Source organism: Doryrhamphus excisus, chromosome 3 (genome assembly GCF_030265055.1).
Source record: "Doryrhamphus excisus isolate RoL2022-K1 chromosome 3, RoL_Dexc_1.0, whole genome shotgun sequence".
Classification (NCBI taxonomy): Eukaryota; Metazoa; Chordata; class Actinopteri; order Syngnathiformes; family Syngnathidae; genus Doryrhamphus; species Doryrhamphus excisus.
In genome coordinates this window covers 1,118,047-1,144,478 of record NC_080468.1, presented here as the reverse complement: position 1 = coordinate 1,144,478, position 26,432 = coordinate 1,118,047, and the positions used below count along the sequence as shown (strand labels likewise).

The 26,432-nt window shown below is 42.4% G+C and overlaps 1 protein-coding gene across 2 annotated transcripts; it reads right to left on the bottom strand.

Moving 5' to 3' along the window:
- Positions 1-881: 881 nt before the first annotated feature.
- On the bottom strand, positions 882-24,885 carry LOC131125547 (serine/threonine-protein kinase N2-like). Of its 2 annotated transcripts, none has more exons than XM_058067195.1 (23): positions 24,563-24,885; positions 15,404-15,568; positions 15,127-15,262; positions 11,061-11,215; positions 9,689-9,818; positions 9,096-9,241; positions 8,742-8,955; positions 7,995-8,180; positions 7,778-7,887; positions 7,562-7,705; positions 7,406-7,481; positions 7,139-7,295; positions 6,940-7,069; positions 4,660-4,796; positions 3,651-3,726; positions 3,490-3,581; positions 3,227-3,403; positions 3,089-3,151; positions 2,940-3,016; positions 2,608-2,750; positions 2,416-2,523; positions 1,601-1,681; positions 882-1,535 (listed from the first exon to the last, which is right to left on the bottom strand). In XM_058067195.1, the coding sequence occupies exons 1-23, from the start codon at positions 24,581-24,583 to the stop codon at positions 1,332-1,334; spliced, it is 2,928 nt and encodes a 975-aa protein (XP_057923178.1). In that variant the 5' UTR covers positions 24,584-24,885; the 3' UTR covers positions 882-1,331. The 2 variants fall into 2 exon arrangements, with proteins under 2 accessions (XP_057923178.1, XP_057923177.1); XM_058067194.1 differs by lacking the exon at positions 24,563-24,885 and adding an exon at positions 17,997-18,265.
- Positions 24,886-26,432: the final 1,547 nt, after the last annotated feature.

Genomic DNA, 26,432 nt, shown 5'->3' with positions numbered 1-26,432 from the left:
GTAAATATAATAGACCCCGCCCACCCGTCCTGATTCATTTATCTGTTTCCATACATGAAGCACAGAAATTGACAGAAATGTTTCCATGGTAGTCAGGGAAGCATTTAAAGAGGATTTTTGGCTTTATCACATTTGAGTTCATTCACGAAGAGCCCGTCATTTGGTCGTGTAGCGTTTAGGAGTTACGTTCACCGAGGTAACAAGAACAAGGTCGTCACAAAGCTTCAAAAGAACGCAGGCCCGAGGCAAGGGTGTCCAAACGTACGCCATTGAGATGTTAGATATCAGCTTTGTGATGTAGACAAATTATTAGGATCAAATTCAGTCTTTTTCCCCTCCATTTTTGCAGCTTTTTTTATTTTCTGAATATTTTTTTTACAGCTTTATTCCTATATTATAACTTTTCCCAACTTTATTTTGTTTTTCATGGCTCCCACCCACCCACCAAAAAAATATTCTGCTAAGATTTAGAATTTATTTTTATTTTTTCCTTTTGTTTTTCCATATTCATACATTCTTCTGGTGACATTAGTTTCCCCCCACCCTAATTTCCATCTCATGATATGACTTTGTCTATGTTTTGCTACTATAATAATTTTACAGACTTACTCGTAAAAAAGAAAAAAAACTTTTTTCTGGAAATATTTACACTTAATTCTTGTAAAATCATGTTTTTTCCCCTTCTTAAATTTTAAGAAGGTGCACGTCGGACACCCGGGCCTAAGGGCTTTTTCATGATCAAATATTTGAATTCTGGAGTATTTTTTCTACAGCATGTGTCATAACACTGGATGGAAAGCTGCTTTGAACTGTAGACAAAGAGACACACACAAAAATGGAAAGTGGACCAAACAATAAAAAAGTAGCCGTAGTAGTCAAGATGCGTGTGGTCATTGGCTTTTTTTTTAGCGCTGTGAAATTGACTGGGAGGAAATGAGACATTTACAGTGAGATAAAAAGTGGGTGAGCTATGGCGGAGGCTTTACAGGAAGAAAAAACACTGCAATAAAATATAGGACTGAATAAACTGTACATAGAAAAAAAAAACAAGAGACAGTGACGTTTAACATGAATGGGGTGTTGCCATCTTCCAGAGTTCATATGAAAAACATTCTTAGTGGTCAGACAGCGTGCAGGAGGCCCCAGCACCCCCCCCCCCTCCTTCAGTTTCTCCAACAAGAGTTTCATTGGTTTTCTTGTTTAAAAAAAAAAATCTTCATTTTATTTTTTTTTTAAGTGGGAGGCGCCTGGCGACAAAAGATGATCCGCCTCCTCTTTAAACATTGTGGAGAGATTTTGGAGAGTATGTCAGTTTCACTGTGTGTGCTAAGCTAACACCAGTCAGCGATGTAATCGAAGTCCGTGAACATGCTCTGTTCCTCGGAGTTCAGCACTCGGGGCTCCCTGGGTGGCGTCAAGATGGGCGCCTCCGAGGTAAATTCGTCATCAAAGTTGCTGACGTCGTTGGCGCCCTGGATGGTGGGCACAAACGGTGGCTTAACTTTCTTGGCCAGGAGTCCGTTCCAGTCCACGTTCTGCAGATAGAGGAACGGTCAGTGCTCGCGGGTTTCTCCACCGCAGTTAGTTAAGTGTCGCTCACCCTAAAGAATAGATGTTTCTTAACTTCCTCTGCATCTCGTTCTCCTGCTCCCAGACGACGCTCGGGGCTTCTTCTTAAAAGCTGGGCACGGAGAGAAGCGGCAAGAAGTCAGCGGTGACGACGCGTTTGTTTCCCGCTCAAAATCTGACCACTTCTGCTGTCCAAAAATGTGTCAGTTGGTGCTAAAAGCCAATCTTGGCGTTCCGGGCATCAAACAGAAAGATATGTGATGATAACCATAGAGAAGCAAAATCAAACTTGGTGCCTCCCTGCAATTTATATCATAAAAACTAGGGCTGGGCGAGTCGCTGCATCTGCCATCTAAATGACCTGGAGCCATTTACATATGTACCCAGAATGGGTGGAGCATAGACCAATAGTGGGCGTGGCCAGGGCTTAAAGTGGTACAGTATTTTAAGTCTGAAATCAACATGGATTCTTGCTGCATTCATTCAGCTACGTGTATTGTGTATGAGTGGAAGGGACGTCCCTGGTTAACATATTTCACGGGGCGGGGGGGGGGGGGGGGGGGGGGGGGGCGGGGCGGGGCAGGGGTATTAACAAGCGAGTGTGTCCATAGTGTGTTTTTGTAGCACTATGACTAAATGAGCAAAAAAACTGGATGCAGGCTACCACAGTGGTGCGCACACACCGGTTGGATGAGCTGCCCCGTGACAGGGAGGGGCAGTCGCTGTGTGTGAGACCAGGCTTTTGAAAAACGTGTTAAAAGGTGACGATACGACTAGCAACAGCGCCAACTAGTGCACCCGTGAAGTGAGTGCACGTCATTTCAATTGCCGGGCTAAACAACATACCCTCCTCATGATGGAGATGGCTTCCGTGGAGAGGAATCTCGGGTAGCGGACTTCATCATTAACGATGCTGTCAAAGACCTCCTCCTCATCGTCGCCAGGGAAGGGGGACTGACAGAGTAGAGAGACGAGGTCACGGCGGCAAGAGGAAGTCCCGTGACCGCAATCGACATTCCGCATAAAACATGCGCTCACCTCCCCCACCAGCATCTCAAAGATGAGGACGCCCAGCCCCCACCAGTCCACAGCACGGGTATACGACGTTTCAGTCAAAACCTCGGGCGCCAAAAACTCTGGTGTCCCGCAGAAAGTGCTGGTTCTGTCCCTGAAGCCCATTCCTAAAGGCGACACCCAGGAAAGTTGCACAATGGGACAGGAAGGGGCGGAGCAAGTAAATATGTCATGAAAGAGTGCAGGGCAGTGTGGCTACATGCCATTCGTCTTAATTCCTCCACTCTTATGTACTCTTATGTACATACGTATCTTATCTACATGCAAGTGTCCATCAGTAAAATGTCTCTTTTCACCTTCTTTACAAAGACCAAAGTCCGCGATCTTCACATAGCCCTCCGTGTCCAGGAGCAGGTTGTCCAACTTCAAGTCTCTGCAAAAACACAAGGAACATTTTCTAACATTTCTTAAAGTTTGTGAAGTACAAGTCCCCTGAAGGGCTCACCTATACACGATCTTGTGGTCGTGTAAGAACTGTAATCCCAACACGACACAAGCAGCGTAAAATCTGAGTGGAAAAATAATAAGAAAATAAGCAGTGCAGAAAAAGTGAGAGACTTTTTTTTTTTCTTGAAATACTCACACGGCGCGAGGTTCGGAGAACACGTCGGCGTGGATGTGCATCATCAAGTCGCCTCCCGCCGCGTACTCCATGACAAAACACACATGCTCCTGTGTCTGGAAGCACGCAAAGAGGTTGACCAGAAATGGGTGGCGCACGCTGTTGACGGTTTCAAAGATCCTTTTCTCGCACATCAGACTGGAGACGGGACACGAGGGAAGCTGGTCACATGACACGTCACATGACACGTTTGGTTAGACGGGAACGTCATGATAAGCCGTTACCTGTCCACCTCATCACGCGCCACAATGTCCCCTTTCTTCAGGGCTTTGATGGCAAACATCTCTCCCGTACTTTTATACTCGGCTAACAGCACCTGCAAGACACCCAATTAGCTTCAGGACAAACCATCTTTGGTTCTTGGGCAAGATCGGAAAAAACTGACCTTTCCAAAATGGCCTCGTCCGAGGACCGCAACACATTTAAAGTCTTTGAGACTAAATTGAAACTGCTCTTCTTCCCTGAAAATAAAACATCACACTTTATATCCTCTCAATTTCACTTGCAACCACTGGAGGGCGCCATTTCTACTCCACTGTGATGATCTTTGTTGGGACCATTTTATTAGGGAGTCAAATCAAATTCCTAGACCAGGGGTGGGCAAACTACGGTCCGGGGGCCACATCCGGCCCGCCAAGTGTTTCAATATGGCCCGCCTGTTTTTTCCAAATATTTCATTTGAACTCAACGTACAACCCGGCATCGTGGCTTGGGCCAATTTTTTGATGGTTGAGGTAGCTGCTTTATCAATTTCGTTATTTGATGTGGTCTGTTACAAAATGCTCCTGGAAAAAGGGACACAAGCACATAATAATAATAATAATAATAATAATAATAATAATAATAATAATACTATTATATTAATATTGTTGTTAATAATATTAATATAATAATGGTAGTAATATTACAAAATACTCCTGGAAAAAGGAGCACAAGCACAATAATAGTAATACAAATAATGATAATAATACTACTATTAATATTGTTGTTAATTATATTAATATAATAATGGTAGTAATATTATTATTATAACAAAATAATAATAATATAATAACATTACTATAATTAATAATAATAATAATTCTAATAAAAATAACAATAATAATAATAATAATGATACATTGAGAAACACACTTTACATCAAATAAATGATTTCAAAGTGCACATATAGCAGATTGCATGACACTTTTACATGTAAAATATGTGTAAAAATATAGGTGTAAAAATGGACTGTTACGTGTAAAATACTACATAATCCCCCCCGTCAATTTTGTTAAATTAATGCGGCCCGCGAGTCAAAAAGTTTGCCCACCCCTGTCCCAGACTATTCATAGAAGCTTTAAAGACGCTTTTATGTGGCTCTCAACTAATGCCCCAATGGGGGGCAGGTCTACCTTATCTCAGCATCTTTCTGGAAGGCTCGGAGCTCTAGGTCTGGATGTTGCAGCTCTGTCTCAACCACCAAGTCCAGATCCGGTTTCACTGCAACGCTGTTCCTCTTGTTCAGGAAATCGAACGAGGCGAGCGCGTCCTGGAGCGTCGGAATGCCAGACAGAGAATAAGGTGTTAATGTTGCATTTATTGAAATCAACTGACAACTGGACTTCATATCAAATAGCATCATTTTCAAAGTTCATGTAACCAAAATGGCTCCTACAGTGGAACCTTCGATCCAGAACATATATTTAACACACACACAATGTTATGCTTATGATTTTCCTTGGATTATTTTATGAATCTAATTTTATCTTTGGCTGCACGGTAGCGAGTGGTTAGCGCCCAGACCTCACCGGCCATCTCTGTGTGGAGTGTGCATGTTCTCCCCGTGCATGCGTGGGTTTTCTCCGGGTACTCCGGGTACATTCCAAAAACATGCTAGGTTAATTAGTGACTCCAAATTGTCCATAGGTATGAATGTGAGTGTGAATGGTTGTTTGTCTATATGTGCCCTGTGATTGGCTGGCCACCAGTCCAGGGTGTACCCCGCCTCTCGCCCAAAGACAGCTGGGATAGGCTCCAGCACCCCCGCGACCCTCGTGAGGATAAGCGGTAGAAAATGAATGAATGTAAAAGGTTATGCTATCAGCTGTATGTTCTCGTGTCCCTTTTTCAGGAGCACTTTGAAAACCAGACCACATCAAACTATGTCATTTAATTTTACAGTTTTGTCTTTTCTTTTTTAAAAATAAATAAGACATCTGACTTGAAAGTCATGTTGCCAGTTTGTATATTAAAAGTTGAAATACTTAGAAAGCAACTGGCGGGCCAGATTCAAACGCTTGTTGGGCCGCAGGAGGCCCCCGGGCCATAGTTTGCCCACCCCCGATCTAGGGCCTAACTAATTACAGTAATCCCCATCCTTGGAATTTTGTGGCTTCACTCTATCATGTTTTCCAAAACATATTCCTTAATGATATGTCTGTTCCCTGGTGGGGCCTATTAGTACGTAGACCAAAAATGCATCATGATCCAAATGTTACATATTTGGTGCTGTTTTAGCCTTGAGTTTCTAAACCAGGGGTGTCAAACATACGGCCCGTCTGGTGGTTTGGTACGGCACGGGGAAGAAAGCTGCATTGTATAAAAAAAATATGAATTTAATTCAAAAAATTGTAGTTCTTGTATTATCCGCTAGGGAGCGCATTTTCCCTGTTTAAAAGATATGTGCGCAGCAAGCGTTAATTCTGACGTGAAACGGTACAAAGAGAAGATTTCAGGGCTGTTGATGGAGTTTGAGAAAAGATTTCAGGTTTTTAGCGAACTCGAAACAGATTTTGCAGTTTTTTCGCTCACCATTCACAGTCAAAGCTTCTGATTTGCCCGTTGCCATGCAACTTGAAATCATTGATTTGCAGTGTGATGTAGAACTGAAGGACAGATTTGCCTCTGTAAGCTTGGACACATTTTACAAGTACCTCCTACCAGGCTAGCCCACATTGACAGCACTAGCTGCTAAAACATTGTCCATGTTTGGGACAACCTACCTTTCTCACTAATGAACATTAATAAAACAAAGCTGCGCTCAAAGCTCACACATAAGCATTTGAATGAGATTCTGAAATTGGCTGCTTCTCAGGACACGATGCCTCATATTGATGCACTTGTGCAGGATAAACGATGTCAAGTTTCAAGGGCAAATTCCAAGCAAGACGAATAATTGCTGTGAAAGTTATTCATTTGTTCAAATTGCTTTCCAGATGTTGAAAAACCGTGTTTTTAAGTTCCACAAGGCTGGTATAAATGTTTTTGGAACATTGTTACTAATTCTGTGATCAGTTTTATGTACAACACACTTAAATATATGTTTAACTGTGTAAAAGTGTTGTTAAAATTGCACATACTTTATTTATGTTCTTATGTTATTCTCTTGTTCATAATATATTGTTCATAATGTAAAAGGAAAATTCTGTTAAACATTTTGATAATTTACTCATTCTTTGCACAAATTATTAGTATTAGTGACTAATACAAAGGAAAAAAGTGGGCTTATTGTTAGTTCTATGTAATTTTGCAATGAGTTTACTGGTCCGGCCCGCTTGATCTCAAATTAAGCTGTATTCGGCCCGCAGACCAAAGGGAGTTTGACACCCCTGTTCTAAACCAATGAATGAACCTCTGTGTTCCCATTCTATTGACTTGCCCCCCAGGTATTAACAATATGCAAGATTCAATACCCGCACTTCCTCCTTGTCAGGCAGCTTGTTGTGTTGCTCTGGGGGTTCCCGGATGCTGTCGGGTGCTGGGTAGAACTTGGGTCCTGTGGTGGCCTCTCTGTCAAAGTCCAGTTTTGTCACCAGCGGGTCACTGTGGACAGGAAATGATTGGAGTTCAGACAGTAGTCAACCTGCAGGTTTGGAGGGTGCCTTTGCTTGCCTGCTGGGTGTGGGTGAACCTGGGATGCTGCTGGACCCGGTCTCAGTTGTCTGTGGACTAAAGGAATTGGAGCTGACGGTTGGAATGGCTCTTCTCACCAGACGACCCCAGGTGGCGATGTTGATGTTCATCTGAGGGGCTCGCAGGAAAGTCTTACCTGGTGACCCGGAACGGGTAGAAAAACGCCCAAGAAAGGAAGAAGGACACAATCGAAGAGAAAGTGAATAAGATGAGGGTTGTTGGAATAGTGAAACCAAGTCGGCTCACCTTGCTGCTTTGAGAAAATCTTCTTTTGTCTTTGCAGCTTTGGTCGTCTCTCAATCACAGGATTGAAAAACGTTACCTATACGATGAATGGTGGCAACAGGTTAGCCATGCATTTTGGGATTGATTGCTAGTGAACACGCGTGTGCGCGCACACACCTCGGCAAACAGCATCCCCTGTGGCTCCAAGTACAAGCACATGCCATGTCGCTGGTTGTCCAGGAAGTCCTCCAGGCGCAGGAACTTGACCGCACAGAGTGACCGCCAATCACGCCAGTACACGGATATTTCAAGCTCACGGGACTAGAAAAAGGACGGCAAGGAATGAAAAACCCTGTTGGACATTCAAGCCAACGGTGCGTGCGTTTGCAGTACCCGATCCAGCTCCAATGTAAACTTCTGGTCCCAGGCCTGGTTACTGACCGGCTTCCAGCTGGTTTGACCTACGACTGTGTTGTCCAACTTCAAAACTGCACTAATCTCGTCTGAGGAAACACAGACTCCAATTTACAAACCCCAACCATTGATTCACGTGATAAACTAATTACTTTTAGCAGTATTTATGATGGTGTCCTTTATACAATGGACTTACTGGAGAGCTCCTCGCTCTTTGTCATGTTTCGTGCGCTCACGCTGCGGCTTCGGTTCGCTCTGCTAATGAACGATGAGCGTGTTTCACTCGGGCTCCAGCCAGGCAGCGGGACAGATGCCGCTTTGGAGCGTCCGGGAACATTTTCCAGAAGGTCTTGACAGCCCATGAGCCTGACGTCTAGCGTGCCTGGTAGCGGGGTGGGGAACCATCACACAAAAGGTCTTAATTGTGGAGTTAAATGCTTTAAAACAGTGTGGTACACTAAGATGGAGAAGGTGTGTTTGAGTACTTCTACTGGTGTTTGCTTTGCTCTTAAAAGCATGAATAATTCTTCAATGGCTATCAAGGATGGACATGAATAAACTAAAGTAAGTCAAGTTTGGCCTGGAAGTATTTACAACCGGAATAAATCATGAAGATCATTGTACCTGTTATACAATACAGTACAGTATACAACAGCAGCACAGACTGGTAGAAAGCGAACGGCATCAAATTGGGACACAATTCTGGCACCCTATTGTGTTTTCAGCCAGTTCCTTACCTGTTTTGACATATTATGCTTATTTCTCCATAAAATTATTCATTGGTTGAAGTAAAGATTAAGCTTTCAGTGTCAGTGTACGGCATCTATATCATTAACATTTTTATACGTATGATATTTATTCGCCATCATTATTATAAGATTCATGAATCAATGAGGTAATTCCTTCAATAAACAATATATTTCATATGACTCTCGTCCGGTACCTGTAAGTGCCGCGGGTTTGGTCACGGTGCTGTACTGGTTCTGCGTGGAGATGATGCTGGATCGTGGGCTGAGAACTGGCGCGGACAGAAGTGACAGCTCTTCCACAATGCTGTTGCTGCGTGCGTGGTTCTTAGGCAGCTCGCTGAGGCGCTGCTCCAAGGAATAGCGCAGGAGGTCCAGCTTTTGGCTGGACTCGTTAAACCGAGCCTGGGCCTGAATGAGACCAAGAGGGAGGGAATGCAGTTTTGTTAAAAGCAGCCAGAGATGATATGGTTTATGTTAACAAATGAACAGAGCAAAGACTGCTTTAGTAGAGATCCATGAGCAGTAAAAGAGCAAATGTGATGCTATACCTCTAAATGCGCTCTCTTTTCTGTGACTTTCCCTGTGCCCAGGAGTTTCATGACGTTCTTGGCTCCCTCTGCTACAGCAGACTCTATTCTGGCATGGTGACACAGCTCTTCTACCCGCAAGTCCAATGGGCTGATGATGGCCTTGTCTGGAGGACAATGAAACACAGTAATCCCTCATTTTTAGCCATATAGCCTATAGCCATAAATCGGCTGCAGAATTGACAGTGATAAGTGAATATAAGCTCAGGAGGATTCAATATGACTAAACTAAATATTTTCCAGATAAGAGCATAGAAACTATGATTGACTTTCTAAATATGATTATTAGAGCTATAGACATGAACTAACACCCCTACAGTCACCTTGACATAGTCATGATCAGAGAGGTAAGACTCATGTGTGTTTCAATAAATGCCTTCCGTTTATTTGAGGACTGGACAGGAAGTGATGTTTTGGATTCAGAGTTGAGTTTCAGCATTATGATGATGATGATGATGATGTTGACTGTATCCGCCGTCCCTCACTCCATCGCAGTTCGAACATCGCTCACTCACACTGTGGCATTTTTTCAAAAATTCATGAATAAATCTCACCAATCACATCGTTGTTCTCGAAGCTCAGCTCGTTGGCCTGGCTTGCCTTGAGGATCTGCATCCTGATGAACTCAATCTTCATCTTGCTGTCCTGGAGCAACTGCTGTGCTGTGGCCAGTAACTTGCGATCCTAGGAGTGGGATCAATCCGGTTAAGAAAGCCAAAAGAGCACTAATTGACACGATATTACTTTTTAGATTGTACCAACAGCTCCACAAAGACCTCAGTTGTACCTCATCTGGACCCAATGAACCAATCTTTATTGTTTCTTGATAATACAACACAAAAAGGTGTTGTATTATCGTATAGTCAGCAGACTTCTTTTACATGCACACACACGCCAGCATTCCTCTGAACTTAACAGTCCAAGTTGTTGGTGGCAGTGCGTGCAGGAAAAGGTCTCTTTCCACCGGGAACTTCCTCTCTGACATCATGACAGCAGTATTTCCAAACGGACGGTGCCTCTGTCTGACAGGCTGATTACAAAACATTGTGACCTCACAGTGACTGTCGGGACACTTGGGTTTGTGCCACCGACTTTCACATCCACATCCTTCATCATTACAATTCTATGACGATCTCTGCAAGCTCTACCGATATGTCAACACTCGCACAACTTTGGGTGCATTTTGCTTCACAAAGAGGTCATTCCACCTTTTTCTTCTATTGTTTGCCGAACCGACACTCGTACACCTCTCTAATAACTGGCTTAGTAGGGACCAGGTGGCATGACCCGTCCCTTGTGACTGAACCACGCACACACACCAGCCAAATGATAGCTAGTCATACTTTGAGGCTGAGAGGAGCAACAGTGCCTGGAAAAGCTTTGTGAACAAACAGCAGTGCAGATGACACACCGTGTATCAGCATATTCTCACGTTTCCTCCTGCCGCAGCAAAGCTACAATGATAACATTGTGCCATCTGTGGAGTGGAAGTGGTGGTTTGGTTTTTAATCTGGGGAAACTCCAGGTCTCATGGTATCACATTATTGCAGAGTCCACGTTTACTAGAAGAAATGAAATCACCAGTGCGATGCGGTATATTTTCTTTTGGTCTGTTCAACAGGCTAATGGCTTGGAGCCCTAAAATTACAAATAAATTCAGTGGCAATACAAGATTTTCATTCATTCATTGCCCCCTGTCTTTTATACATTGGAGCCTTATTTGGATATGAAAAACTAAAACAGCATAGGTTCTGATGAAATCTTGGATTTGTTCGTTAAATATAAGAATTGGAAAATGCACTGTAACATCTTCTAAATGCCACGTACAATTAGCTTATAGACAAATATGTTTTTGACTAATACTAGCCTGTAAAACCGTGATGAAGTCTACCCCAGGTTGCAAATAACAAGGAAGCCAAACCCTACCTTTGATGGTCCATTGGAGTACATCTGAATCATGTTCTCTGCACCCTGTTTGACCTTGAGTTCAATGTCGTTCTGCCTTTTCAGGGCTGCTAGGCGGCTACTGCTTGTGCATATTCGGGTCTCACTGTTCGGGGTATCTGGGGTCAGAGGGCATTCTGGGGAGCAACACAGAGGAGGTGGAGTTAGTACTTTACCAAACTTTGGAAACAACCCTTGGTACAGGATATGCCGATCGCTGGAGTTTGTCACAAATAGACAAGGAACTGAACTCTGCATGTACACGCTATTTTTAGCCAGCAGCCTTGTAGCGGTTAGCTAAACAATCTTGCAGCACTGCACAATCACTCATTACTTTGCTTACAAAAACCTGTCAAGTAGCACCTTTAGAAAGGTCTGTGGAGTAAAATGTGTTCATGCTGGACTTCATTTGATCTCAGTACAAATCCAGAATTGCTGCAATAACATTAAGATTTGGAACGATGTTTCATAATGTCATAACCATATGTCGGAGGAACAAAAGTTTCTCATCATGCCAAAGGTTGTCCTATATAAATAATAAATAAAATAAATAAATATACTGTACAGTTTCTCAAATACCATCATCGTTTTTAAACAAGAACATATCCAAAGGATGAGCTCATGTTTTCATGTGTAGACTTGCAGGGGGCAGGGAAACCCTTCACCAGATTGATTCGATGACTCCCATCACACACACACACACACACAAACAAATGCATGTACACACAGTTGGCAGGAAAACCTGTCTGACTTCTCCAGACATGATTTGCAAGTTCAGTTTCAGTGTCGGTGGTGTCATAGTGGGACTCCTCATAAAAAAAGGTCTGCCAGGCTTTCTCAGTAAGATTATAAAAACATTTGCTGGGACATGAAACATTTAAGGATATCATCAATCAATAGTTAACCTAAAAAGAACAATTTTTTCATGAATTATTTAAATTCCAGACATGGATTAAATAAAAAGTCATGTACAGTAGTTCCAGCTTGGGAGTTTCTCTCTTTGAGAACGGGGGAATGGAGGCAGGGGGGGTTGGTTTTGGCCCAGGTTGCATGGAGTTGAGAACTCCCTCCTACTTCTAAAAGCGGTCCAGCCCACGCTGGGCTGGAGGACAAGACGCCGAGCTGCTGAATAGCTGCCGCGATGATGTCATTGCTGGACAGCTGACAAGGGCAATCCTCCCCTCGGTTTTTGATGGGAACGCAAAGAGAAAGTGGGCAGGAATATTCTCTCAACAATGACATCACTGGGAAAAAACAAGTGAACTTGGGTGGTTCCCATAATCTGTCCAGGATCAATATAAACAGTGCGGAGAACATTATATGTACGTAGGTAAATATTCAACTTGCATTGATATCTTTGTCAATGAATTGACAAAAACAAATTGACAAATACGGCAACATTGAATTGACATCTTTGTTAATCAAACATTTCTAATTTCTTTTTTTTTTTATTGCATGTTTGCCACACTAAAATGTTTCAGATTAGTGACAATACAACTGATCACAAAATCCACTTATTATTGAGGGATTGAAAAATCCAAAGCTACATGGCCCTGTGTGAAAAAGTGATTGCCCCCTAAAGCTAATAACTGCTTGGGCCACCCTTAGCAGCAACAACTGCAATCAAGCATTTGTGATAACTTACATCTCTTGCAGCGCTGTGGAGGAATTTTGGCCCATTCATCTTTGCAGGATTGTTGTCATTCAGCCACATTGTAGGCTTTTCCAGGATGAAGCCCTTTTTAAGGTCATGCTTCAGCATCCCAATAGACTTTGACAAGGCCACTCCAAAGTCTTCATTTGTTTTTTTTCAACCATTCAAGAACAGATAGTTTTTTTGGTAGACAGCAGAATTCATGGTTCCATTTATCACAGCAAGTGTTCCAGGTCCCAAAGCAGCAAAATAGCCCCAGACCATCACACTACCACCACCATATTTTACTGTTGGTGTGATGTTCATTTTCTGAAATGCAGCTTTACTTTGACGGCAGATGTAATGGGATTGCCATCCGTGTCATCAGACCACAGAGTATTATCCCAAAGGTCGTTCAACAGTGGCTTTTGTCTTGGAACTCTGCCTTGCAGGCCATTTGTATCTTTTTTTAATGGTGGTGTCATGAGCACTGACCTTAACTGGGGAAGTGAGGCCTGCAGTTCTTGTGGGGTCTTTTGAGACCTCTTGGATTATGGATGGATTTTGGTTGGCCGGACACTCCTGGGAAGGTTCACCACTGTTCCATGTTTTCACCATTTGTGGATAATGGCTCTCGAACTGTGGTTCGCAAGAGTCCCAAATCTTTAGAAATCTCCTTATAACCTTTTGCAGACTGATAGCTTTCAATTAATCTCAGTTATATTTTAACAGGAGGGTTACCCACACTGGGTGATGTAGGTTAGGATTTTTCTTCTCCCTTAATAATAAAAGGTTTCACTTAAAAACTACATTTTGTGTTCAGTTGTGTTGTCAACTGAATATTTAAATTTGTTTGATGATCTGAAACATTTGTGAAAAAAAATTGAATTTACCCCCAGTTCATGAGAAGATGGGGAAAATAATGTGTATCATTATAAATGATCATCATTATGCATGGGAAATTAAACTTTATTTAAATAAATGTTAAATATCACAATACTTAAAAAAAATACTGGGGCATAACGTTGAGGACACTTCTCCCCGCATCTATTTTATAGCTATTAAATGGCCGGATTAAAAAAATGTAGCTTGTCTGGCTTCCTGTGAGTGAATGAGTGACCTAGTGAGTCGATTTATGACTTGAACTGAGCCGCGGAGATAAGCAGACACAAGCCACCCCGACCCTGTCCAACAACAAAACCCATTCTGGCAGCTTGTACAGACACAGCAACTCTTTCTGACTAATTTGGGGAAACAAGCCCTGTTCAAGTCGACCATGTGTCAAGAAATTGTCCCATGTCCCATGACTCCATTCCCTGCTCTCCGTCATCTCACCATGCTCAGCGACATTCCGGTGCCGCTGCGTCACACAGAAAGAAGGACCTCGTTCATCAGACACAGGGTCACAGAAACAGGATAAATTTGTTCCCACTCAAGATAACCAACTGAACCGGTGGATTGTCACCGGCACCAAGCAGACAAACATCGGGCCTCAACTTCCGTTCATGTGACCCTCGCCTCCAGCGACTGCCTCATCAGGCCATCGGTTTAAAGCATTGAACAAACGCCACTGCTCGACTCCTTCCAAGTTTCATTGTTGTTGACAAAAGGCACAGGAGCTAGCTTTCAACAGTCTCAGAGGGGAACAATCGACAGCTCGTTGTAACAGTCGGCGGAATGTGGAATGCAACAATGTCAGTCTCTCCAGAGTGAGTCACCTCCAAAGACTGACGGTGCTCTGACTGTGTTTGTTTGTGTGTGGTCTGATCTCAATGCTGATGTTGTTGTGGCACAACACCCAAATGACTGACAATGTGATACTTGGGTTTCACAGCAACCAGTAATGGCTACAGCTTTGTTGCTGGTCAAATAAGAGATAGACTGTTGCGGTACTGGATGAATACTGTAGCAGCCACAAGAGTGGCCAGGGGCCAACCCTCAAACCACAACATTAGATTGCACGTTCAATTAGAAACATTTTATAACACAGAAACTCACCAAATAAATATAGCAACAATGTGTGCTTAAAATAACATTTTCCTCTTGGGCAACTTTACTGTACAGTCTGTTCTTTTATACATAAATGCTCGAAACAGACACGTGGACAGGCATCAGAGAAGGGTTTCATAAAAATGAAAGAGCGCCCATGGCAGTTTGGGTTCAAACCCTTGCTCAGCGGCACTGTAGAGCAAAGTAAAACAACCTTCCAACAACACGGCATTTCCATATTATGGTTTTTAATCGGCCAAACCCGAGTCCCGAGTTGAGAGCTACTACTGCTGACGTACGACATTAGGAGACCTCCAATCACAATTTGCATTCCCACATCGAACCCCTTATTATATTTACGTAAAAGCGCCATACTCACCAATATACAATTTATACACATACATCAAATTGTTGGCTGCTAGTTACCTTGTAATTCTTCAGGGTCTTTAACCACAATGTGGGCATTGAGCTCCTGCAGCTCCTGGTGAAGCTCCTCAACCTTCTTGTTGGATTTTTTTAGCATGTTGTCGACATAAGCCAGGCTTTTCTTGTCTGTGGTGACCTGAGGACAAGAAAAGAAATTGCCAAAGTGTGGACTGGGATAGAAGACTCGCAGCCATGAGTTGTGACGTTAGTCTCACAGAACGACACTCTTGGGTGTGCAATTAATGTTGACACGGTCGACTGGTGACAGTGACGGTACCTTGCGCAGGTTCTCTGCACCTTCCTTGATCTTCAGCTCCTTGCGGATCTCCCGGCGAATCTGTTCCTTGATCTCTTCCAGCTTCTGCTGGACCATGGTGTCCGACAGGTCCAGGTTGTTGCCTAGGCCAAGCCGCTCCGACACGAGCTGGCCCCGGGAATCCCCCTGGAAGAGGAGATGAACGGAATATTGAAGCAGACGAAGGTAAAAGGAAAAGCACTATAACTCTATACAATACAGCGTTGACAAAAGATGACACGTACTTCATCTGAGGACCAAAACATAAAACAGTGTGAAACGTTGAAACTTGGCTGCTACACCAAAGCAACAAACGCTGGACTTTCAAAGGAAAGACAAATATGTAAAATTGAGCAAAAAAGGAAAGAGCGGATCACCGAAAAGCTTGGCAAATATATTGATTCAACAACAATCTTTTGTGGATTGTGAGCTTTATTTTCTTTTCAAATGTATGGATCCACACTACAGTATGTGCTGCCATCACTATACTGCAGGGTTGCTCACACTTTTTCAGCATGCGAGCTACTTTTAAAATGACCGAGTCAAAATGATCTACCCACTACAAAAATGCAAAACATCTATTTATTTTCAAATGTATTGAGGATTATTTGTACGTACAATGTATGTTGATGTACCTTACATAACCAAATGAGCCAATATTGCAAAACACACATAATTAACTATTAACATTTTTTGTAATTACCTGAGTTTACTTTGATGACTTGCACTGAATTGAACCAGCCAGGGATGCATAGTCCGGACAGTAGCTGCTGATAGCCAGCCTCAAGCACACTTCCAAATGTTTATCAGTCATGGATAATATCCGTATCACAATATCCGTATAATATTCCATATCCGTATGGAAGTGATATGTTTTTTGCCTTTTTACTTGGTCCAGTTTTTGCCTTTTTACTTGGTCCAGCTCCTTCACTCATTTTAGTGACCATAAACTTTAGCGAGGGCTTTAAAATCTCGCAATTCGCCGACTAGCTTAGCACTTTGCATCGTTGTTTACGCATGAGCGGTGACCTAAAGGTCAAAATTCAGTTGTCATCTGACTGGTTGTCCTGTATGTCAATCAAGTAACGGGGATGGATGATAGGCTGACATCGTAAGTTCTGCTGCACTTAGAGACGTTGTTTGATTTGATTGGTCGCCCGAAGGGCAACATTCAGTTGTCATCTGAATGGCTGCCCTGTATATCAATCAAGTGACGGCATTGATGCTGGGATGATATTTTTTTAATGTCACGCCGCGATCGACCAGCGATCGACCAGTACCACCTCCGCGATCGACCGGTAGCTCGCGATCGACTTAATTAGCACCCCTGCTATACTGTATTGCTGACCTGCTGTACAAAAAAGTACAGGGAAACATACATTTATTTGATTTAAAGTTTAAAAGTTTCACCATGGATACATGGAGTTCCGACATTTGCCCCATGTCACTACTGTCAGTCCATTTTACAATACTATCTTTCTAAAATATTACAGTGAAGCTGACCTTTAATTCCCCCTAAGAATTTTATTTCATGGCATTTAAAACAGCTGGGTGCTACAAGTGGCGATACATTCACGGGATAAATCAATCACAACTCATCACTTAACAATGCTGCTCTCTTGTTATTATGATACTTGTGGCTTGGCGTCAAAACACTCGCTGTTTGTCAAAGTTGTGCACCTGAAATACGTAGTCTCCATTCAGTTTCATTCAGTTTTCAGGATTAGGCACATTTCTGTACTCTGACAGAGCTGTTGGCATACGGTTGACATACCGGCCAGACAGCTCCACTATAGTATACTAGTTCAGCCAGATCTACGTTTTAACACATGACCGCTTGCTCTAAACTCACACTTTGTTTATTTCTATTCAACAGAGAAACCACTTCAATGAGGAGGAGTTGTGGCCGTCAAATATTACATACACTGTATTAAACTTGAATTTCTTGAATTGTTTTCAAAGAGATATGGCTTAGCTTAAAGCTGAGGATCAAATCACTGCAGTTTTCAGTCACTATCAACCTGCATTCTTAAAACCTTCACCTTAACCAAGGAGGGATTAGGAGCCACTTCCTGAATGACTTGAGACATCTTTGTGAAAAGATGGTGAGGTGCCAAGGCAGCAAATAAGGGTTATTTTCACTGTTGATTAATCTTACGCTTACATCCTCTATGGCTACTCTGTGTGTATATGTATAATCGGTGTGTATAAGATGCAAACTTACTTAGAAAACAACATTTGCTGCTATAACATCAACGCGTATAAACCAATGATGATATTCATGTATTATAATAAACAACTCAAAAGGCTTGGTGTATACTGTATAACGTTATTTCTGCTCCAGTGCACTTTGACAATATTGTGCGCAAAAACTATACATGTTAATATCACATTAATAGAACATCTCACTGTCGTCTGAAACTTCAGCTGAACAAAGGTTTCAATGGGATCAGAACATACGACTGCCATTAAATCTCAACTGTAAACATCTTGCGGCTTCAATCTTGCATCCAGCGATGCATAAAGACATTCGGCGTAATCGTTAATGGCTAAAATCCCAAGTTCCTAATCTTACCATAGCATCTTCAGTTTCAGCCAAGTCCATTTCTAGATCTGACGACCAAACCAGCCCACGCACGTTACGCTGACATGCTAAATGGTCCTCACAAGTATCCCACTGAAGTTCAGCCATTTGGAAAAGAGCAAAGTGGTCCTCTGTAAAGTTAGGCTGTTATTGCTGCGAGCAGAGGCTCCATTCAAAGCCGCTCTCACTCATTCACTCCAAGAGATTTTTTTCCTGCCATTTCATTTTGCTTTGTCTTCCTCACACGCGCCGGTGACATCAACTGAGGAAGATAAACCGTCTGAGTAGCGACGGCCAAATCCCTATTAGCTTCTCACTCTGTGAGGTCACAGCAGCCCAGAATGGGACCTAATCTCACTCCAGTGGCTAAAATTAACCCAAGTTAAAAACATAACACTGGACCTCTATCACAACCTCCCACACTTGCATGGTATGACAGAGGAACAAACAACTTAAACTGCAGCCAGACTAGAAGAATCCACCCTGCTTGTATATCAGTGCAGATGAAGGTGCTTATTAAAAACACTTGGGACTATGGAGAACATTTGTGATCACTTTATTATGAACTAATTCCAGTTTTAATACCAGTGTCATCATGGACAGAATAACGGACATACATAAGATGACAGACTCACACATTAGCAGTTCCGGGTACTTTTTTTCTTGACATTATACTCCCTACAGCTTTGAGGGAACTGTTGCTTTTTTTATTATTATTATTATTAATGTTTTACATTATTATTATTATTATTATAACAATTGAATGTAAAACATACACATTATTGCACCAGCATGAAGCTGCTCTTATAGAACCATCGTTTTGAAGTGTTTACCGTATATGCAAAGTAAAAATAAAAACAAAAATAAATATTCCAGGTCATTTTCTTTTCTTTCCTTAATTTTTCTTTGGCATTAAACACTTGTCGAAGTGGGAAAATACTTGTCATGATAAAGATCTTTGCGAGAACAACAAAACGGCTTGTCGACTATTAAATTAGTTGTCGACTATATGGCGATTAGTCAACTATTTCTAGCAACCCTAGTTCTAACACAGCTAAAAGAGGCAGCTGTCAATGTACCAAATGGGACACAGCTATTCGGGCTATATAGCCTTGTGAAAAAAATTCCACAAATCGCCAACAACACTCCTTTACAAAATGTGACCTGCATATTAACCAATAATTTATTTAGTCTAAAACACAAGAAGCCCATAACCTACCACTTCCACACCGAATGAGAGGGTAACTTTTTCACCCCACTCTATCAGGTATATGGACTATATCGACCAGTCGGCCACGAAACAGCAATCATTTATTAACTAATTTATGAAAACCCACGATATAGCGAGGGAGCGAGAATCGAACCGCAATATTGAGAGGGACAAGTGTCGATGTCTCATTGAACGCCGACACATAGTGGCCAATGTAGAATACAGTACTACAGTCATGACTAGAATGCTTCTTCTGCCTCGTACTTGTATTTTAGTTCGTTTAGCCATAAACCTAGTATCTTGATCTAATACTTGATACTCCATTTCATTCATTGTCTTTATTGTTTTGTGTGTGTTTTTTCTTCGGCAAAAACTGTAACATTTGCCTAAATCTCCATATTTTTTGACTAATAATAGGACGTATTCAACCAAGAAATGGCTTATAATTAATAACATTTTTGAAAAACTGTGCAAGTGAATCCGCAAAATGTTGTGAAGGATGACTGTGTAGTGTATTTTCAGCCTTTTTAAAATATTACATGCACATGTTTCACAGCCAATTTTGCAAAATGGAGACAATGACGCCACCTTGCCCCCCGCAATGACAACCAACCACCACAAATAGATTGTAGTCCTGTGAGAAACCTTATAAATGTGCCTTGTTATTGACTGCCGGCCACAATGCTAAAACAGGATGCATGGTAGAAAATGGTTGGATGGATGGAGGGACAACAGGGCTGATCCCGGATGGAAGAATACCCTTAAACAAAGCTGCTTTCCTGCTTCTGATACTACATCCAAAGCTGACAAATTTCAGGGTCGACTCCCCTGTCAATGTTTTTCACACTGACGAGCGACACAGGAAAAAGGTGCTAAATTCCTGGATTTTTGGAAGGCGGTGCAAAAGAGGATATAGTTGAGGTGGGCCGGGTTGTGTGGCACGACAATGAAGACATACAAAATTGAAAAGAAATGATTGCTTATTGCTTCAGTTGCACATTATCTAGAGTAAACCCTGTAATCACTGACTTTCCTTTTGATGGACATATACACCTAGATGTTTGAGGGCAGGAAAACAAGTTTGGTGGGGTGCAGGATTTCCATGCACTCATACTGCTGACGTGCCATTGAGAAAACATATCTACATATATACGTAGGTCCACCTTAGAGGAAACAATAGTTTGTATATTTCCAGGTTGGAGAGGCTTCCCAATGATTCATAGGGGAAATGGAGGTCACCACTCCAGGAACTAAGCAAAAAAGGCAGCTCTTAAGCTCATAGTCGTGAGAAACGTATTTGCAGTGCACTGTTGCTGTATTTGCCCAGCTTGAATGAGGACAGTGGGAGGACACCCAGAAGGGCCTATTTTACTGCAACTCGATGCATGGAAATCCATGAAAGGTCAATCAGATAAGGTGGAAATAAATCAGCTATTAAAACCTGCCTGCTTTAGTTAAATATCAAACAACAGAAACTACATTAGAGAACAAGAGACACGCAACCACACGAGCATGCTAAACCAAGCTAACACGGCTCGCTTCCATTCACTCTGAGGTTCCGCCAACCTTTGCTGGTGTTTATCACCATTTCAACCTGTTTAGTTCGGAGGGAGGCTGTTTAGTATTTAGAGTGAGAGTGGTCCACCGAGTAAATACATCCCCACATGAACGTTCCTTCGCCTCACGATGACAGCATTTCATTTATCTTACGTATCAGAGGCGGGCGCGTCACCCAAACGGGTTTGTTTATGTTTATCATTTATACCAGTATGAGTAATTGTCTTATCATTGAAAGACTCTACACCAGTATACCGCCCCATACAGACGGTTATTCATGCAGAGGTGTCCATGTTCGCTCCGTGGCGCTCGACTGCCACCCATGATGCGCTGCCAAATTAATCCATAAAGTCAAAACCCATGGCTTAATTAGAAACACTGGACAACAGCCACCATCTTTAAACTCTTTTTCATGCATCCAACTAAAATCCCAGTAAAGTCCAAACAACGAATGCTTGTGTGAAAGTTCAGACTACAGACCACACACAAGCACAAACACACGCGCACGCTGAAAACAATACCAACCACATGCTACAGCAGCTGGTAAAAATATATAGCGATAAGTGACCTGCAGCCTGCCATCAAGGGTCTTTACTGAACGATACTATTCTTACAAAAGGTCAACAACTGTTACCTACACATGTCCAACTTGTCGGCGCTTGTAATGCGTACACGCGTGACGCGACTGGGGGAGGGTGCAAAGGCAAATATTAGGTCTCCGTCTCTAAGAGAAGTGAGATAAAGTTGTTCTTTAAAATCTGAAGTGCTAAAACAAGAGCTTCATTCAAACAATGGGACAATGGAAATGTAGAGCCCATTATCCTGCTCCTGCTTCCCTTCTGCGTGATGCCTATCTCAGCCGCCTTCCATCCCACAACTGGCTCTCATGTGGCCACAGACACTGGCTCTCATTGGCTTCGAGTCAAACTACAGGTCTTGAACTCTATAATGGTTGCTTGTGTGTATTTGTCAGTGTAATGACAGTATGAATTGATCCACAGTAGCAGCTCGGAGCTCTACTTGAGGCAGCAGCTGCAGCCCCGTCCGGTGGGACTTTGGCTTCGCAAGTGGAGCAATGAGCAAAATGCACGATAACCTTTAAAGCTGAACTTCATTTGACCTTCTCGAAGGTTTCGAATGCACATGTTCAACTGTTGTTTCAGTGCTTTTTGCACAAGCTGCTGTTCTCTCACAGGGAGCCGAACAGAAAAATTGACAACAGGTGTGTGATCCATGAATGCACCAATACATTTCCAGGTTCAGAAATGGTATTTAAACAGTACTATTTATAGGCCTGTCACGGTAATACATCTTGCTGGTTGATAATTGATATTATCTGCATTTTTAGATCATTTTTGTCATTAATTATATTGCATAACATAAGCCGGTGTGTCTGGCTTGCCGCTGTCCTCGCATCACTGTGATTGGTTTATCCTTTGTTGTAAGCAACATTGACTCTCTGCTGGTATAGAATTACTTCAAATCCAGGACTTTGGGGGCCGCCTGTGCGAAACACGAGTACAGGGGACTTACAACAACAGTCCCATGACACATACGACAACAATACCCAACCATATTAACAGTACCTCAGATCTTTTCATGTCTGCGTGAGCAGTAAAATTTTCAAATTGTGACCTTGGCTGGTGGACATAATAAATCTGGAAGTTCTTCTCGTCATCCGGAAATGACTTTCAAAATCTGTGTCAGTGAAGCGGCTCATAAAGTTGGCTACTTTGTGGATTTCACTTGTTGCGGGCTACTCTGGCAACCTATCCCCGGCAATAAATGAGGGGAACACTGTATTTCTTATGAGAATCATTCATTTGATTAGAGCAGGGGTGCTCACACTTTTTCAGCATGCGAGCTACTTTTAAAATGACCGAGTCAAAATGATCTACCCACTACAAAAATGCAAAACATCTATTTATTTTCAAATGTATTGAGGATTATTTGTACGTACAATGTATGTTGATGTACCTTACATAACCAAATGAGCCAATATTGCAAAACACACATAATTAACTATTAACATTTTTTGTAATTACCTGAGTTTACTTTGATGACTTGCACTGAATTGAACCAGCCAGGGATGCATAGTCCGGACAGTAGCTGCTGATAGCCAGCCTCAAGCACACTTCCAAATGTTTATCAGTCATGGATAATATCCGTATCATAATATCCGTATAATATTCCATATCCGTATGGAAGTGATATGTTTTTTGACTTTTTACTTGGTCCAGTTTTTGCCTTTTTACTTGGTCCAGCTCCTTCACTCATTTTAGTGACCATAAACTTTAGCGAGGGCTTAAAATCTCGCAATTCACCGACTAGCTTAGCACTTTGCATCGTTGTTTACGCATGAGCGGTGACCTAAAGGTCAAAATTCAGTTGTCATCTGACTGGTTGTCCTGTATGTCAATCAAGTAACGGGGATGGATGATAGGCTGACATCGTAAGTTCTGCTGCACTTAGAGACGTTGTTTGATTTGATTGGTCGCCCGAAGGGCAACATTCAGTTGTCATCTGAATGGCTGCCCTGTATATCAATCAAGTGACGGCATTGATGCTGGGATGATATTTTTTTAATGTCACGCCGCGATCGACCAGCGATCGACCAGTACCACCTCCGCGATCGACCGGTAGCTCGCGATCGACTTAATGAGCACCCCTGGATTAGAGTATGTAGACCTTCTGGAACAGAGTAATGATGCTACATGAGGGTCTACTATATCAGAAATTATTTTTACAAAAAAAGGTCTTGAAAAAGAGGGCTCATCTTAGATTTTGTGTTGTCCTATATTCGGATCAGTACGGTATATGCAACCTGGACGATCTAAAAACATAATACTACATATTCACAAATGGTGAATACATGATAAAGCAAGTAAATACAGGTTGTAATTTAGAGCATCACTAATGCATCACCACCACCTGTTGTCTCCATTTCCATCCATAATAGCCTCGGAAAAGATGATATAGGAAACACATGAACCAATATTTGTCTCACTAGTGGCTGCTCCCAAACAGAAAGTCCCTGTGAAGTCTTTTATCGTTGATACGTAACAGTTGTGGAGTGATCAGATAGATTTCTATCCATGTTTGCCAGAAATAGTCACCCCGGGCAGTGACGTCATTCAAGTGAAACCATATTCATACGTGACTCGTGTTTTTTTTTTCCGAACTAAATAATAAAAGGGGGGCATAATTGTGAAACATATACGTTATGTTTTGTATTTTTTTTTCTAAATGCAACCATTTTTAATGAGCCCATGTGGTTTACAACTGTTGCTGTCAGGCGTTATAGGTGACGTCCATGTGTTCTGTACGATCATTTGTGTGGCAAAGCTAACCGTGATCCTGCTATGGTGTACTTTCATCAATCATTATACAAAATATTGGGACTTTAAAACGCTCAACGCGACTTCTTTCCCCCCTCCTTAACTTAACGCTAGGACTCAGACTCCTGTAAGTTAACATTCGACCACTACTTAAGTGAAACTAGCGAGCTTTCGAGCTTTTCACAGCGAAATGAACACAATACGCTCTGAACTCCGCTTGTTCGAAACTTGGGACATTTCAGGATAAGTTAGTTTGGATAATTGTTTCCCAGGCCTCAATCCTAGCATGATTCCCAGACAGAACTGGAAGCAACTTTTCACCCGTCACTCCAACACAGATATATCGACGAGTGCCGAATAAAGCCCGAAGGGCTGAAAACTTTCCCCAGCTTTCTGTCAAAAGCCAGCAGGGAGTTAGCGAACTTTTCCCAACAGTTGTCAACTTTTCCTACCTGCACGGAGTCGGCGGCCATCTTGCTTTTCGCCTATGAATCAAATCCTACGGGGAGAGCGCAGGGGAGGTGGAACTCCGAAAACAAGCCTTGTTTTTACGTTTCCCTCGCAGAGGACACACAGGAAAGTTGGTTTTCACCCAAGCGTCGGTCATCTCGGGTACGCGATGCTTCCCATGTTGTCTTGGACGCGGTCCACACCGCAGCTCGGTGGGGTCCGGACGGGGCTGACGCCTGCTTAGTACAAAAGTGGAGAACAAGAGGCCGTCCCAGTGCAGTTGGAGAAAGAGGCGGTGGTTAGAGTGGAATTGCCCGCCCAGAGGAGCTCCCACACCACCACCACGCAGTACATCTGACCCGACAGGACACTTGCTTGGACACTTTTGTCACTCAAAACGACGTTAAAAATGTGGTATTTTACTTTTTTAGATACTACAAACAAATTTCATGTGACTATTTTCCATCAAATTTGGAGCAAATTTTTCAAAAATAAATTCATGAATGAATTATTGCCGTTTTGTGGTTGCCTTATTCCAAAAATACGCTCATTTACTTACATTTCACATATTCTTATAGACATGTAAATACACATAAGGCATTCAAAAGACGCATCAAAGACACGTAGTATTCTACACCGGTCACAAGGTGTCAGTAATGTTCCATTGATGAGCCAATAGCCACTGCCCAGTGGGACTTTTATTTATTTATTTATAATTCATAATTCATCATTTAGGTGCACGGCGGACAAGTGCTTAGCGTGCAGGCCTCACAGCTCGGAGACCCGAGTTAGGTTCCAGGTGAAGTTTGTGGGTTTTCTCCGGGTACTCCGGTATCCTCCCACATTCCAAAAACATGCTAGGTTAATTGGCAACGATATTGGCAAGTCATCCACTCCAAATTGTCCATCGGTATGAATGTGAGTGTGAATGGTTGTTTGTCTATATGTGCCCTGTGATTGGCTGGCCACCAGTCCAGGGTGTACCCCACCTCTCGCCCCAAGACAGCTGGGATAGGCTCCAGCATCCCCGCATCCCTCGTGAGGATAAGCGGTAGAAAATGAATGAATGAATTTAACATTTTATCTCCAAGCACACTTTTTTATTCTAAAATATACTATAAGAATTGAATACTACATGCATGGTGAATGATACCATGCAACAACATTTTCAAGGTCAGATGTTACAGATGTTTATAAGTCATAAAATAAAATAATTGTAAATGCCACACAACTCTAGCAATACCTCTCGTAACATGACGTCAGAAAAACATTGCCATATGACGTGTAATGATGATAATTATATTCAACACAGCCTTGTAAAAAGGCAATTATAATAAGTGATGAATTGTAGAGAGAGAGCGAGAGCAGAGAAATAAAGTGCAGTTGTAACACAATATATTGAATATATCATTGAAATACTGCCTTTGGACAGACTTCCATCACCTTTAACTGTGACACCAGGAGGTTTATAACCAGACTTACAGTACTGAGGCAGTTCCGAGTGTCATGTACAGTAGAGGCTCTTAAACCTGCTCATAAACAGAGCAAACAAGAGCAAACTTTGGAGTGACCAAGCCAGCTGGACCAGGAGGAGATGCTGTGACAAAACCAAATGACAAGCACTAAAGTTGTGTCATGGTGTAGACAACGCTGGGTAGGAATTGAACATTGTCCTCCTTAAGAAACTGCAATTTGTCTTGTGGTCTCTATGGTGACCATCCTCAGAAGCCGATGGAGGACAGGTGCTCCGGACAGGATGCAACATGATTCATGAATATGATGTGACAGCATCATTGCTACCCAATGCCATTATAAAGTAAAAGAAGGCGTACATCTGAGAATGACTCACACCTTCTTTCTATGACCAAGCAG